Source organism: Gossypium raimondii, chromosome 6, assembly GCF_025698545.1.
Source record: "Gossypium raimondii isolate GPD5lz chromosome 6, ASM2569854v1, whole genome shotgun sequence".
NCBI classification, from domain to species: Eukaryota; Viridiplantae; Streptophyta; class Magnoliopsida; order Malvales; family Malvaceae; genus Gossypium; species Gossypium raimondii.
Window position 1 is genome coordinate 49982546 of NC_068570.1, and position 17135 is coordinate 49999680.

The 17135-nt window shown below is 38.7% G+C and overlaps 1 protein-coding gene across 1 annotated transcript; it reads left to right on the forward strand.

Annotated features, from left to right (window-relative positions):
* The first annotated feature begins 12685 nt into the window (after positions 1–12685).
* Positions 12686–16448, forward strand: LOC105772048 (uncharacterized). Its single transcript, XM_052632062.1, has 3 exons — positions 12686–13504; positions 13850–13982; positions 16336–16448. Exons 1-3 carry the CDS (start codon positions 12686–12688, stop codon positions 16446–16448), a joined length of 1065 nt encoding a protein of 354 aa, XP_052488022.1.
* The last annotated feature ends 687 nt before the right edge of the window (positions 16449–17135 follow it).

A 17135-nucleotide genomic window follows, 5' to 3' on the forward strand; every position in this document is an offset into this window, starting at 1 on the left:
ATAATCTTATAAATAAAACAATTCAAGAGACAAATCATGAAGAAGACTTAAGCAAATTCAGTTTTTTCTCCTTTTTTCAACATTAACAACCAGTGTGTTCAAGTTGGGTCAAAAACTATAGCTTGAAGGCGAATACAATTGGAGATGTATAAGTGAGGATGAAGTCTTAGAGACCCAGTAGGTAAAAACCCATGCTGATAGCTCTATAACTGATTTCGAGTTGGATGGCACAACAATGAAAGATGTGGAAATAAAAAAAATTCGAAGTAAGAGTTATTGGTGCCATTGGTTGTACACAAAGGTAATCCCCAACGCTTAACAAATTTGACGAGGACTAAGGATCACGACCATATGTACATTAAATAAATTATTATTTATAAAATAAAACTAAAAACGAGAAAAGTTTGAATATGGGTTTTCTTAAAACTATTTTATTTGTAAAATAATATTAGCTTAAGCGTAAAAAAACCGTTAGTAAAAAAATAAAAATGCAATTAAATCCTTAGGAAAAAAAGTTCATCTTATTGAACTCTTAGTGACCCCTAAAAAAATCAACTAGGCCATTCCGTTAACGAAAGTGGTTAGTTGATCGGTTTGACCGTTAACTTTGCTGATGTGTCAAACGACGTTGATCTGACATGCTAACATGACATACAGTGCTATGTGGCATGTCACATCAAAAAATTTAAAAAAAAATGTGTGTTGACGTGGCATGTCACGTTACCAAAAAAATAAAAAATTATAAAATATATTTTAAAATTAATAAAAATATATATATCTAGAATGAACTTGAACAACCATTTGTTTAAATTCATTCAATGAGAGTGCAAAACTATAAATTTTTAAAATATCATAAAAATTATTATAAATTATATATTTTTAAATATTAATAATTATTTTCCTTATTATAGTATATTTTCATTTTTTTTCTTCCTCTTATCTTTCTCTCACCTCTCTTTACAAGGAAGATTGCGTGGCACTCTAGTCATTTTGAATTCTATCATGAAATCTTTTTCAATTTTTGAAAAGCTTCTGTAATTTTGAATTCTTTCATGGCACCCTCTTTCGCATTTTAATTAATTTTTTTATTTTTTTAAATTTTATAGTTATTTACATATTCAAATTTTTATAACATCTTTATAATTTTTAGTAATTTTATAAATTTTTTTTAAAAAAATTATAGTTTGTACTCATCTTGAATGAATTTGGACTATTTATTGTCCAGGTTCATTCTCTCTCTATAATTTTTTTTTATAATTATAGTTTATAATTTTTTTATAATTTTAAAGAGGGTCACATGGCTGTGTCGAAGGTTGTGTGCCAAATTGTGTATGCATTCGAAGTTTGGTCACACGGTTGTGCCGCCAGGCCATGTAACTATCTGTGACTGTGTGTATATTTGAAATATGATCACATGGCTGTGCCGTGGGCCGTGTGCCAAACCGTGAGCTAGGCCGTGTGAAATTTGCACCTAAAATAATAATGACACCGACCGTATGGGGTGGCCATGTGTGGCAGACCGTATCCCAGACCGTGTGCACCTTAAAAAGCTTGCATTTCAATTCATTTTTCCACCAAAACTTAAATGCCAAGCCAAGCTATTTTCAACTACAATTTCATGCACAAACACATTCAATCACACCCAAAAACATGTCAAATTCACTCAACCTATGTCTAACCAATATGCCATCATTTGGCACCTCAATTCACATTCCAAAACAAACCAAATTCAAGGCTATATTCCTTATCACATTCATACACCAAACATATTAACAAGTATTCGTTCAAACTCTCAAATCTTATATCATCTCATTTTAAAATTTACCATTACTCTTCTCATTCAAACATATACATTTATACCATAATTTCGAACATCTACATAAGACTTATACCAAAATATCAAATAACATGACATGAACATGAACACTGTAATAGGCCCAATCTGCCCTGCCCGTTAGTGAAATAAACCAAATAAACAAATAAATAAAATAAAACCAAATTAAAAATTAAAAGTCCAAAAATAACACAGTCCAGTTCTTTACATCAACAGGCCCAAATCCTAGTAGGCCCAACTAGCCTAAAGTTTCAGACACCCTAAACCCGGACACATTAGACCCACTAAAGCCCAAGCGTTACAAACCCAACACCAGCCCAATACCTAGCCCAAATCAAGGCCGGAACCCTAGCAACAAGCAAGCCCCAGCGCCGCAGCAGCCCTAACGCCTCCGCGCGTGCCAAGTCTCTGCCTTCACGCATGCGCCTTCGCCTCCGTACCTCCACGTCGACTTCTGCCCCCGTACACCTGCAAATGGGATGCAAACAACGCAGCAAAAAACATAAAAAAATCGTATTTTTCATTTTTTGTTTATTTTTCAGCCTATAAAACAAAAGGCGAGACCTTTGTAAACGGTTACGTAGACAAACACAAAAAAAAAGAAGATAAAAATAGTAATCAAAAAAAGGAAAAGTGGGCTAAAGGTGATTTCTCTTTCTTTTTTTTTCTGTCCTTCCGATTCGTTTATTACTGTTGATATTTGTAAAATAAAGAGGGGCTTTGGGTCTGCGTCGATCGAAACCTCGCTCACTTCGTCGCAATCGAAGATCGAGCGAGGTAGGTGAGGCCGGAAATCGGCGGAGCTTTCGATGTTGCGAAACTAGGGTTGAAACCCTAGTATAAACGAGAGGAGGGGGCGGCCCTCTCTTTTATTTTTTTTAAAAAAAATAGCAAAATGGGACAAAAGTTTTTTTCTTTCAATTTAAATAATGGATTTGTACGGTGTCGTTTTGGGTTAGGGTTAACAACTCTCAAAACGGCACCGTTTAACCTACTTAACCCGATGACCCGACCCAGATGCGGCTGAGATCCGCACGTTGTGGTCTTGGTAGGGTTATTTGTGCATTTGGCCCTCTTTCCTTCGTGGCGTTTTCATATCAGTTTTTTATTATGAATTTCATGCTTGATTTTGTGTTTGCTTTATTTTGGCCCAAGTTGTACGCCGCGTTTTGGGAGGGACGGGATTATTTCCCATTTGGCCCCCAAATCATCCGCGTGCTACATTTGGCCCCCTCTGCTTTATTACATTATCATTTTGTCCTTTCGATTAGACTGCTAGTTTAATTTAATCCCTACTATTTTAATGTGTTAGATTTTATTTAATTACTTAATATTTCATTATTTTCGACACATTTATTTCTATCTAATATTGTTGGTAATTAAACTTAACTTTCTATCTTATATTATTTTACATCTTATGCGCATCATTGTTTTAAATTTTTAAATTTTAGGCATTATTACTTTAAAAGTTTTTAAAGTGTTTTATTGATAGTATAAGTTTATTACATATTACATTTTAGATTTGTTATGAACTATGGTTTTAAAATTCACATATATATAACTTATATAGTTTATCCTATATGTAAATTCTGCATATATTATTTATTTAAAATTTTTTTCGTGAACACACTTTATTAGTTTATGATTTTCCTTCTTTCATGTTTATTAGGTTATAAGAAAAAGCTATACAATTTCATGTGTTAATTTGTTCCGCACTTTGATTGATTTTATATTCATTAGCTTTTGAATGCTTGCATAATATAGGATATAAGATTGTTGCTCTTATGTATAATAGTATTTATTCGTATTTGAATTTTTGTTATTCATTAGGGTATGCTTTAATTTATGAATTATCATTTCGCATTGTACCATTGTTTTTATATATGCATTCAAAAGATTATAAATGTCAAAGTTATTTCATACAAAGGTTTTCAAAATAATGCAATACTCGAAATTTGGAATCCTCAAGAGAATGGAGCCCTAACGTATTGGGTTCCAATTTTCCTCGTTGAATCTAAATAATCAAAAATCTTCTTCAATTAAATTGCCTAAATAAAAACTCATTCTCGGGAATTCGATACGTCGTGTCCTAATGTATTGGATGTGACATGTCGTTTGCCCGAAATGAAGATTTTAAAGAAAATAATAAAAGCTATACTCAATGCTAGCAATTTTGAGAAATTGTGCCCTAACGTATTGGGTTTCAATTTTTCATCTGATTTAAAGCAATTGAATATCCTTTTTAAACTTCACCACATGCGTTTTGAAAATTAAAAGACAAGCTTATTCTCGAGGACTAAAAATGTTGTGTTCTAATGTATTGGGCGTGACATTTTATTACTCTGAGACGAGAAGGTCTTTAGCATTCGCCTCGATTTATTCAAGCATCTTTTATAAAATTAACATTAATAAAAAGGAGGGGTCGTATTTTAAAATCTTTTCAAATTCTCGAGACTAAGACATTAAACAATCAATTCGGTACCAATTTTGGGCGTTACGAGGTGCTAACCCTTCCTCGTGCGTAACTGGCTCCCAAACCTATTTTCTCAAAATTCGTAGACCTAAAATCGTCTTCAAGGTGTTCCGACCACACCTCTTTAAAAGATCGGTGGCGACTTCCAATTTTTCGTTTCATTTTTAAGTCGACTAAAATTTTCACACTTTTTTGTTTTTCAAAAAAGGTGGTCTCGACAGCTTGGCGACTCCACTAGGGACCTCAAGAGAGTCAAGCTGTAAAATTGATTGTTTTTGTCTTATTATTGAAAATTGAAAATTTAATTTGAAAAATTACGATCCTCTCATTGCATTTGTGTATGGTGATTACTGTAAATTGAGTTTTATACCTTGGCATCATATTGCATACAGACTGTTCAGTCTTACCCTTTTAAGTGGGAGTGAGAAACTAGTCCTTCGTGAGGTTTTCACCTCCGTGCAGGATAGTGGACCGCTTCCGGGATACATCCGTACCTATGTCTTCGTGAGATTTTCATCTCCGTGCAGCCATAGGGAAAAATATTCCCCTGAGCCGAACTCGGTCCGTATGAGCCTATAATGGGTGAGGATCAAGGATTCTGCTGGTTCGGGTACCTCAACTTTAGAACCGAACTGCATATAGGAAACCCTAGGAGCCCACCGTTGATCGTATTACGGAAACCCTAGCGATTACCCAGATAAGTGTTTGATGTTTTTTTTACTTACTTGAAGTTGTGTTTTTTATGTTGCGCTAACTTATGGTTTTTGCTATGTTTGCATGTCATTTCATATTCAAAAGAGTCCCGATTCAAGTTCGATTACTAAATTAGAAAGCTTGGCATGGAGAACGGATTTCTTGATAAAGTAGAGGACAATGTTGCTGTCCGTATGTGGTCAGAAAAAACACAATTAGAGAAAGAAGATAGTCTAGCCGGGGGATACACGTCAGAGTTGTGGGATTACACCCGTATCAGTGTAACGCAAAATAGCCTTCAAGAATTAAAGGTAATATGGGATCATTGGGATGACGAAAGTAATCAATCGTTCAACTCTAGTTATGGAGATTTGCCGTATCTACTCAACATGAAGGTAGATGAACATCTGTTCCGGGCCCTCGCTCAGTATTGGAACCCCGCATATGGTTGCTTTACCTTTAGAAGGGTCGATCTAGTGGCCACTATAGAGGAATATATAGCTTTGGTTCGTTGCCCGAAGATCTAAGTTGATAAAGTCTACTCTAGAGCCGTTAATGTCCCAAACTTTGTAAAGAAGTTGATGAAAATCACCGGAATGAGTGAGCAGCGAGTCACAGCACGGATCAAGCAGAAGGGGGAAAGCAAATGCATCCCTTGGAAAAGCTTGCAGGAGCTGATTTTAGCACACCCTGATGCAAGGAAAAAGGCCTACGTCTTTGCTCTGAGCATTTATGGGTTAGTAATTTTTCCTAGGGCCCTAGGGCACGTAGATGAGGTGACCTCGGATCTCTTTGACCGACTTGATAAGAGGGTTACGCCAGTTCCGGTAATTTTGGCAGAAACCTTCAGGTCACTGAATGCATGTCGAAGGATGGGTGAAGGCAGATTCATCAGATGTGTGCAGCTTATACTTGCATGGTTCCACAGTCATTTTTGGAAAATTGATAAGGTTTCGTATCGAGTCTTCTTTGAAAATTATTCGCCATTAAAAGAGATAGCAGCTACACCAAGGAGAGATGACATCTCGGAAGAGAAATGGTTGGTCATTCTTCAGAATCTTCATGAGGAGGACATCGAGTGGAGGTCCCCGTGGTTGCTTCCGGATGAGATCTTGTACCGAAGTGGTAATTTTGAATGGGTCCCGTTACTTGGAATCTGGGGAGCTGTTGGTTATGCTCCATTGATGGTGCTAAGACAGTACAGGTCAAGGCAGTTTACACCTGCAACCCAAGGCTTAGCTAAATTTGAATTCTCATATAAGGACAATGGCTATAAGAAGAAGATTAGAGATAACCAGTGCATGGAACCAAACTCGACGGATGAAGAGACTAGCCGTAGGCCCGATGACGACTCTTGAATATAATGAATGGTGGGTTAGAAGAATCAATGATAATATCCCAAGACCAGGTCAAGGAGACAGTCCATCGATAGAAGAACATTTGCGGGTTGTTCCCTCTGAATTGGAAATTATAAAGCAAGATTTTGAAAAGAGGAATGCAGAGCTTGAAAAAAGGATCGAGCAGTTGGAAGAAGAAAAGATACACTTGGGATTAGATGTGGATGTTCAAAAGTTAGAGACTGAGAAATTAAGAAAAAGTAAGAACAAAGCTGAGGAAGATCTGGACAGTTTGAAGACAGACTATAAGAAGTTGAGGTTATCAATAAGAACTGCTGGGCTAGGGAAACTTCAGAACAGTGGCGTCAAGAGATTCGGGAAGAAAAGATCAAGGCTGATGGATGGGAAAAGAAATTTTGAGAGGTTCAGGCGCGAAATGGAGCTTTAGAGAAGAGTCTGTCAGAGAACCAAAAGGAAAAATGTGAACTAAAAGGTAGAGTGGTTGAGTTAGAAAGATCTCTTCATCAGTACCAAAGTCGAAATTCCGCAATGGAATTGAGAGCGAGCTTGAGCAAGATCGAAGAAATGAAAGAAAGAATAGGAGAGTTGGAATCGACATTGCAAAATTATGAGATTCGGACTGAGTACCTGGAAACTAACGAAAGTCATCAGAGGGAGCAACTTCGCCACTTTTAGAACCAAGTTGAAAGCAGAGATCGTATCATGGGAGAAGCTGTGGTTCAAATTTGAGAGGTAGCTGATCACCTGCAGACTCTGGCGATACAAACCGATACGCTGAGCGTAAAGTATGAGCTGGAATCAAGTTGGGGACAAGAATTAGCTTCGTTACTTAGGAAAATTAAAGTTCTAAGCACTAGGGCAAAACCATATATGTAATCTGTTTTATGTAAAGAATTTTGTTTTCTAGTAAAGTTTTCTAAATGAAATTGAATCAGAATCGATGCCTCTTTGCATTCATGCATTCTTATTACATTGCATCATATACATTAAAGTCCACCGAAAGACCCTAATCGGTTAAAATCATTACAGCTAATCTGGAAACCGACAAAAGCTCACCCATTAAGCATCAATACGGTACTTGCTGGAAAACTAAGGAAATGGACCAAAGATTAGAGAAATTGGAGCAAATGCAAAAGGATATGCAAGAACAGTTACAAGTACAAATGCAAGAGCGGCTAGATAAAATCCAAGAAGACATGATGCAAAAATTGATCAAGGCTCAAAAAGATGCGATGGCTGAATTGACCCATCTACTGACGGGGAGAGTAGATAAGGGAAAGGGCCTTATGGCCAATCCTGGAGAAGGTAATGAGGTTCCGTTGTGTTCTCCGGGTTTTACTCCACCAAATGTACAAACCCAAGCTGAAATATACCCAAGAAGGCCGTCTGTCACAATTAGGCCTCAACAATTACAAACCGGTGTCACAATCCCCACGATTTTCCAGGGAGGATTTAGTTTAAGCCCGAGAGATAACCCAATTAATCCTATTGTTCCTGATTTTGATGAAACAGTTGAAGAAGAAAAGGCGAACGCGAAATTGCCAAAACAGTGGGAAGATAGGTACAAATGGTTGGAGGAAAAATTCAAAGCCTTGGAAAGCGCTGATAGAAATCAAGGAATTGGTGCTAAGGATTTAAGCTTAGTCCCAGACCTAGTACTTCCTCCCAAATTCAAAATGCCTGAATTTGAAAAATACAATGGAACTAGTTGTCCCGAAGCCCATATCACCATGTTCTGTAGAAGGATGACTGACTACATTAACAATGATCAGCTGCTAATACACTGCCTCCAAGACAGTTTGGTAGGGGCAGCGTCCAAATGGTACAATCAATTGAGCCGTACAAAGATTGGTTCATGGAGGGACCTAGCTCAAGCATTCATGAGGCAATACAGTCATGTGACAGACATGGTTCCTGATAGAATCACTTTGTAAAACATAGAAAAGAAGCCAAGCGAAAGTTTTAGGCAGTATGCACAGAGGTGGAGGGAGGTTGCAGTCCAGGTTCAGCCACCCCTCTTGGAGAAAGAGACGAAAATGCTCTTCATTAACACCTTGAAAGCCTCGTTTATCACACACATGATAGGAAGTACCACCAAAAGCTTCTCTGACATAGTCATGATGGTGAAATGATCGAAAATGCTATCAGAAGTGGGAAGATTGACTCGGGAGAAAGTAACCGAAGGTCAGCTTCGAAGAAAAAGGAGAATGAGGTGAACAACGCGAGTACATATAACAAAGGTTACTTAAATTTGATTACAGTGAATCAACCGAGGAAGGTGACAGCCAACCAGTCAAGCTCATTAAGACAAGAATCTGGAACAAGGCAAAGCACTGAGAAGCTCCAGTTCACGCCAATCCTAATGTCGTATAAGGAGCTATATCAGAGGTTATTCGATACACATGTTGTTGCCTCTCATTATCCAAAACCCCTACAACTGCTGTACCTTAATTGGTATGATGTGAGCACGCAGTGCGACTACCATGCGGGGACTATGGGGCATTCCATAGAAAATTGCATAACCTTCAAGAAACTAGTTGAAAAGCTTATTGGTATGGGTGTTGTCAAGTTGGATGATTCGCCCAATGCAGAAAACCCATTGCCTAATCATAACGAGGTGAACATGATGAGTGGAAACGTGGGGAGAAATGTTAAGATAGACGTTATAGAGGTAAGAACCCCTTTGAGGTGGGTCTGGAAGGAGATGAAAAAAATGGGGTTAATCATTGCAGATTTAGAAAAGAGTTATGAACAGAAAGGGAACTACTGTGAGTTCCACCATGAGATAGGACACGAGATACAGGAATGTACAGAATTCAAAACTTTGGTTCAAGGCATGATAGATAACAAAGAGACGGAGTTCTATGAAGAAGTTCAAGAGGAAGGAAACATATGCACATCGGAATTAACAGCGGGAGTTCCAAAAGTTAATTATCCTGTGGTCATCATTTCGCGACCTAAGAATAGTGAAGTTAGAACATGTATAACACCGAAAATCATCATTTAGAAACCTGCAACCTTCCCTTACAAAGATAGCAAGAAAGTCCCATGTAACTATGAATGCAACACAACTGTTCCAGGAAAGGAGACTTCGGCTGCTATGGGAGAAGGGGATCAAGGTATAGGTTTTCACACGCGTAGTGGGAAGCGCTAAGAGTTAATAAACCCCCGAGCAGAATCGACGAAAGAAGGAGCTTCGACAAAAAAGCAAAAAAGAGAAAAAGCAAGTGTGCTTGAACCGTTGATCAATGAGCCAATAAAAGAAGAAGAAGCTAAGGAATTTTTAAAATTTCTGAAACACAGTGAGTACAATGTTGTGGAACAACTGTATAAACAACTGGCGCGTATATCGATGTTAGCTCTACTCTTGAGTTCTGAGGCACATCGAAGTGCGTTGATAAAAATATTGATGAGACGTATGTAGCTAATGACATTTCATTCAATAAGTTGGATTGGTTGGTCAACAACATAAGTGCTGACAATTTTATCTTCTTCAATGATGATGAAATACCTTTTGGAGGTAGGGGCTCAACTAAAGCTTTGCACATTACCACCCATTGTAAAGGGTAAACGTTGCCGAGATTTTTGATTTATAATGGGTCTGCATTGAATGTATTGCCCCTGTCCACCCTAGATAGACTACCTGTGGATAGCTCACATATGAAGGCATGTCAGAATATAGTGAGGGCATTTGATGGAACTGAAAGAAGGGTCATGAGAAGAATTGAGATTCCGTTGATAATTGGCCCAACCACTTATGAGGTAGACTTCCTGGTAATGGATATCAAACCTTCCTACAACTGTTTGTTGGGAAGACCTTGGATACACTCGGCAGGGGCCATGCCATCATCACTCCATCAAAAGTTGAAGTTAGTGTCAGAAGGTCGATTGGTGACGATAAGTGCTGAAGAACATATCATCGCGACAGTAACTAACAATGCACCATATGTGGAGACCGATGATGAGGCACTAGGATGTTCTTTCCAGTCCTTAGAATTCGTGAATGCAATGTTTATTATCGAGGGAGATAGAATCCCAGTACCAAGAATATCCAAGACCACGAAGATAGGTCTGCAGTTGATGGTAGGAATGGGAGTCTTGTCAAGAAGAGGTTTGGGAAGGCATCTACAAGGAAGAGTTTAGGCACCAGTACTGAATGACAAGTTTGATCGCTTTGGCCTGGGCTACAGACCAGATATGAAAGAAATGAAGAAGGAAATAGAAAAGAGGCAGGAGAGAAGAAGGGCACGTTTGAGCGGAAAAGAAGTCAAGTGGGAGCCTATGACCTTTCCTCACATATCCGAGAATTTTGTATCGGGAGGGATTATTCATCCTCAGAGAAGGATACCGATAAAAGAAAGCATCAATGAGATGTTGGAAAATGTTCACATCGACGCCATTCATGAGGACACAAATGAAGAAGAGACCTTATTGGATATCTGTCCCTATGAACCTGGGAGCGTTTTGAATAATTGGACTGCAGAAGAGTTACCTGAAGTTTTTAGAGTCTTCTCAGAGTAATATTCAGAACACACTTGTTGTTTTAGCCTAGAAACAATAAGTATTCCTTTGAGAAATAGGCTTATGTTCGAACATCATTATCTTAATGAAATTCATCTTTGCAGTTATTTGGAACAAATATTTCCTTTAAGATTCTTGCATTCTTTTATATGAGTAATTACTGTGGATTCTTTCATATCCTTCCATATCATTCTTTTATCAATTTTATAACCATACCATACAAATAAATATACTTAAAATTTTCACATTCTTTGTATACTCCTTGGCACCTGTAACAGGTCTCCGGATATCAATGACATGAGTGACTCTGCTATGGACTCAAAAAACCTTTTTGAACGAGACATGTGTTTAGAGGGATCTCAGGACTTTGAAGACGACATAGATAGTAACTTATCTCAAGACCTATTGAGGATGGTAGAGCAGTATGAGAAACAGATCCTACCTTATAAGGAAGTGGTGGAGATTATGACCCTGGAGGAAGGAAAAGTAGTAAAGATGGGAATACGCATAACTGAAGAAACAAAGCGAGACCTCATCGCATTACTTCAGGAGTTTAAAGACGTCTCCGCATGGTCATACCAAGATATGTCTTGTCTCAATACATACATTGTAGTACATCGTCTTCCTATAAGAGATGATTGCAAACCGGTTTAGCAAAAACTCTGGAGAATGAGGCCTGATGTCGTGCTAAAAATAAAGGAGGAGGTTCAAAAGCAGTTCGATGTTGGATTCTTACAAGTGGTCAAGTACTCAGAATGGGTGGCCAACATCGTACCCGTCCCTAAAAAGTATGGGAAGGTACGAATGTGCATAGAATACAGAAATTTAAATAAGGCCAGTCCGAAATATAATTTTCCCTTGCCTCACATCGACACATTAGTGGACAACACGGCAGGATACTCATTATTTTCTTTCATGGACGGTTTCTCAGGATATAACCAAATTAAGATGCATTTTGAAGATATGGCGAAGACCACATTCATAACCCTATGGGGAACCTTCTGTTATAGGGTGATGCCATTCGGGTTGAAAAATGCAGGAGCTACATACCAGAGAGCCATGGTGACCCTTTTCCATGACATGATGCATAAAGAAATAGAAGTCTATGTCGACGACATGATTGCCAAATCTCAAACGGAGAAGGAACATGTGCAAGTCCTGAGAAAGTTGTTTCTAAGATTAAGAAAGTTTCAGCTCAAGCTCAACCCAGCCAAGTGTACTTTTGGAACTAGGTCCGGAAAGCTTCTGGAGTTTGTAGTCAGTGAAAAAGGGATTTAGGTCGACCCGGACAAAGTCAAAGCAATACAAGAATTACCTCCACCGTGTACTCAAAAAGAGGTTTGAGGTTTCCTAGGGAGATTGAATTATATTGCTCGGTTCATTTCACAACTAACTGAGAAATACGATCTCATATTTCGTCTTCTGAAGAAGCATAACCCATGTGTATGGGATGAAGAAAGTCAAAAAGCTTTTGACAGAGTAAAGCAGTAGTTGTCCAGTACCCCAATATTGTCACCGCCTAATCTGAATAAACCGTTGATCCTATACTTAACGGTGTTTGATAAGTTCATGGGATGCGTGTTAGGTCAACATGACGAGATGGTGAGGAAAGAGAAGGCGATATACTATCTTAGTAAAAAATTCATTGACTGTGAAATGAGATATTCGCCTATTGAAAAATTATGTTGTGCCTTAATCTGGACGACGCGAAGATTGAGACAATACATGCTCTACCACACCACTTGGCTAATTTCAAGATTAGACCCCTTAAAATATATGATGGAGTCAACTACGCTGAATGGGAGGATGGCTAGATGGCAGATTTTACTCTCCGAGTTCGATATAGTCTATATAAATCAGAAGGTTGTTAAAGGGACTGCAATAGTAGACTTTTTAGCTAGTCGAGCTTTAGAAGACTTTGAACCCCTGGATTTTGATTTCCCAAATGAAGACTTGATATGCGTGGCAACTGCTGAACAAGGTTCTCAAGAATATCATCCTTGGAAATTAAATTTCGATGGAGCTTCAAATGCTGTAGGAAATGGGATTGGGGCAGTCCTGATGTCCCCAATTGGAGACCACTATCCTTTCACCAGTAAATTGGATTTTGATTGCACAAATAATATGGTCGAATATGAAGCGTACATCATGGGCATCCGTGCAGCTATAGAACGTAAAATTAAGACGTTAGAGGTATACGGGGACTCTGTGTTGGTAATATACCAATTCAAGGGTGAATGGGAGACGAGAGACCTCAAATTAGTCAGGTATCAAAAGTTGGTCCTTGAACTGACGGAAGAGTTTGATGACATTACTTTCCACTGTCTCCCACGAGATGAGAACCAAATGGCTGATGTATTAGCCACTTTAGCTTCCATGATTAAGGTGAACAAGCTAGAAGATATGAAACCTATCCAGATGAGCATTTATGAGACCCCGGCTCATTACTACAATATCGAGGAACAGAAAAATGTTAGTCATCCTTGGTACCAAGTCATATTACAATACGTGAAGAATCGCGAGTACCCTGAGCAGACAACGGAGAATGATAAGAGGGCATTAAGGAGATTAGCCATAGATTATGTCCTAGATGGAGAGATTTTATACAAAAGAGGAAAGGATCAAGTACTACTGAGATGTGTGGGTAATGTGGAAGCCAATAAAATCCTAGAAGAAGTCCACGAGGGCATTTGTGGAACACATGCTAATGGATTTACGATGGCTAGACAGATTATGAGATTCGGCTATTACTGGTCCACCATAGAAGGAGATTGCATCAATTATGCCAAGAAGTGCCATAAATGCCAAATCTATGCAGACAAAATACACGCACCTCCGTCACCTCTTCACATTATGACTTCTCCATGGCCTTTCTCCATGTGGGGAATGGATGTTATCGGGCCCATATCGCCAAAAGCTTCTAACGGGCATCGTTTCATCTTCGTGGTTACTGATTATTTCACTAAATAGGTATATGCTACTTCATATGCTAATGTCACGAAATCAGCAGTCAATAAGTTCTTGAAAAAAGAGATCATATGCCGATACAGAATGCCCGAAAGAATCATATCTGACAACTTGCTGAACTTGAACAATAGCGGAAGTCTGCAGTCAATTCAAAGATCAAACACCACAAATCGTCACCGTATCGTCTGAAGATGAATGGTATAGTGGAGTCAGCTAATAAAAACATAGTAGGGAAATTGACTGTGACAGACAAAGACTGGCATGAGAAATTACCGTTCGCTCTCCTTGCCTATTGAACATCTGTTAGGACGTCTACTGAGGCAACACCTTTCTCTCTAGTTTACGGGATGGAGGTAGTATTACCCATTGAAGTTGAAATCCCCTCTCTTCAGGAGCTAGCTGAACTCAAGTTAGATGAGGCTAAATGGATCCAATCTCGATATGATCAGTTAAACCTGATAGAAGGAAAAAAATTAAAAGCTATTCATCATGGACAGATGTACCAGAAGCGAATGATAAGAGCCTATGACAAAAAGGTTCATCCCAGAGAATTTCATGAGGGGGACCTGGTGTTGAAAAAGATCCTTCCTCTACAAAAGGATTTTAGAGGGAAATGGATGCCAAATTGGGAAGGACCTTATGTTGTAAAGAGGACCTTTTCTGGTGGAGCTCTGACCTTGAGCGAGATGGATGGTAAAAGCCTACCTAATCTAGTAAACTCGGACTCAGTCAAGAAATACTTTGCCTAAAAAGGGGAAAGGACCAAGGTGAAAACCCTCAAAGGGCGCCTTTGCAAAAAAATGAAAAGTGAAAAAGAAAAATGGAGAGGCCAAGGTGAAAAACCGCAAAAGGTGCATTGAGACCAAAGGGGATTTGAGTTGAAAACCCGAAAAGGGCAGCTCAAATTTTGGATCCAAATGGGGCACAAGGTGATCTGAGCAACTTGAATTTTGACCGAATTAAGGCATGTGATGATCTTGCTATACCTGAACCAACAGAAAGGGGTAGGCGACGTCTTGGGGCATCAACAGAGTACTGTAGATCTCCTAAACACATGTCAACCTCAAAAGGGTCTTCAGAAAGTTTTTGCAGAGGAGTTCAAGCTGCGATATTTGAGGCACCTAGTCTTCATACTATTTATATTTGAATCTATTGTTCTTGGAATACTTCATTCTTTTGCAAGATACACATTACCAATCAATTCATTTGTTACTATATTTGATAGTTTATTCATTTCGAGCTATGTTCTCAAATAAATACTATTTTACCCATCATTACATTCTTCTCGCAAGCATGTTGCATTGGAATAATGATTAATGGACTAATAAAAATTTCACAATGGAAGTTTTGCATATTACTCTAGAAGTTTCTAAATAATACAGTAACCTAAAACAAGACTATTGTTTAGAATGCACTAGGTTTAAAAGTTGAAATATCTAGGAAGGAAAAGTTTAAATTGAGACTATCCCTTCAGATTTTATTGTCTAAACATTGATTGAACAAAGTGACAAGATGTCGTGTCGGTGATAGGGCTCTAGTGAACAAGCAAGCAAGCAATAAGAGGGGGTTTTCTTAGGGAAGAGAATCCTTCGTTTGCGCATAAATACTTGGTATGAAACCACAGGAATGGTGTAAAGGACCAAAGAGTTTCACATTCTATATCCTTGAATTGCGACAAGAGAAGTTTGAGAAAAGCCAAGTTTTTCTACCATTGGGTTACAATGACAGAATGATGGTACGAATTTTACGTCCGAGTGGATGGAACTTGGGGGTTTACAGTGGGGGCAATATAACTAAGTGTTTCTTCAAAAAAGCCAACCGAGCAAGAATGCGTTGTAGCACGTTAGTGATAAAGCCTTAAGAAACCTCGAGCAATGATAACTTAAGCGATGAAGAAGGATCATTCTCAAAAATGACATTCCACATTCATACATCATTCATACATGTCTAGTTAGGAACATTTGAATTATTCTGATCATGACATCCTAATCACTAGGCATAATTAAGTTCATAAATGAATTATACAGGTCATGTTCCCCAAAGAATAGATCGGTGAAATCACAAAACCTAGCTCTCTGACCAGCATTGGAATAGGTTGAAGATTGTAAGTCCTATCTCCCTGACCAGCAGAGGAATAGGTAGAAGATTGCAAGTCCTATCTCCCTGACCAGCAGTGTTATAGGTTGAAGATTGTAAGTCCTATCTCCCTGACCAGCAGAGGAAGGGGTAGAAGATTGCAAGTCCTAACTCCCTGACCAGCAGTGGAATAGGTTGAAGATTGCAAGTCCTAACTCCCTGACCAGCAGTGGAATAGGTGGAAGATTGTATGTCCTATCTCCCTGAATAATAGTGGAATAGGTTGAAGATTGTGGATCCTGTCTCCCTAAGCAGTAGTGGAGCAGATCGAAGATGACGAATCTTACTTCCCCAATGTTGCAGTCAAATAGATTGAAGCTATGAAAGTGAATCTTATTTCTCTGGCATTGCAGTAGAGCGAATCGCATCAGACTTCTCTTCAAAGTTGCAGCAGAACAAGTTCAAGCTACGAGTTGCAGTGGAGTGGATCGAAGCACCAATTCCTACACCTCTGAAGAGGCAGTAGGTTGGAATAAGGCTACCAAGGTCCGACACGACCGGGTAAAATTGGACCTTTTTAGTCTTTGCTTCATTCCCGTTACACAACAATGAGCAAAGAGAGGCAGCTGTAATAGGCCCAATCTGCCTGGCCTGTTAGTGAAATAAACCAAATAAACAAATAAATAAAATAAAACCAAATTAAAAATTAAAAGTCCAAAAATAACACAGTCCAGTTCTTTACATCAACAGGCCCAAATCCTAGTAGGCCCAACTAGCCTAAAGTTTCAGACACCCTAAACCCGGACACATTAGACCCACTAAAGCCCAAGCGTTACAAACCCAACACCAGCCCAATACCCAACCCAAATCAAGGCAGAAACCCTAGCAGCAAGTAAACCCCAGCGCCGCAGCAGCCCTAACGCCCCCGCGCGTGCCAAGCCTCTGCCATCACGTATGTGCCTTCGCCTTTGCCTTCGTACCTCCACGTCGACTTCTGCCCCCGTACACCTGCAAATGGGATGCAAACAATGCAGCAGAAAATAGAAAAAATCGTATTTTTCATTTTTTGTTTATTTTTTCGGCCTATAAAACAAAAGGCGAGACCTTTGTAAACGGTTACGCAGACAAATACAAAAAAAAAAGATAACAATAGTAATCAAAAAAAGGAAAAGTGAGCTAAAGGTGATTTCTCTTTCTTTTTTATTTTTTTTGT

Coding starts and splice junctions, on each gene's coding strand:
- LOC105772048 (XM_052632062.1), top strand. CDS start 12,686: ATGGCTAGATGGCAGATTTTACTCTCCGAGTTCGATATAGTCTATATA. Junction 13,505..13,849: donor ACAAAAGAGGAAAGGATCAA/GTACTACTGAGA, acceptor TTCACTAAATAG/GTATATGCTACTTCATATGC. Junction 13,983..16,335: donor GAACTTGAACAATAGCGGAA/GTCTGCAGTCAA, acceptor CTGGCATTGCAG/TAGAGCGAATCGCATCAGAC.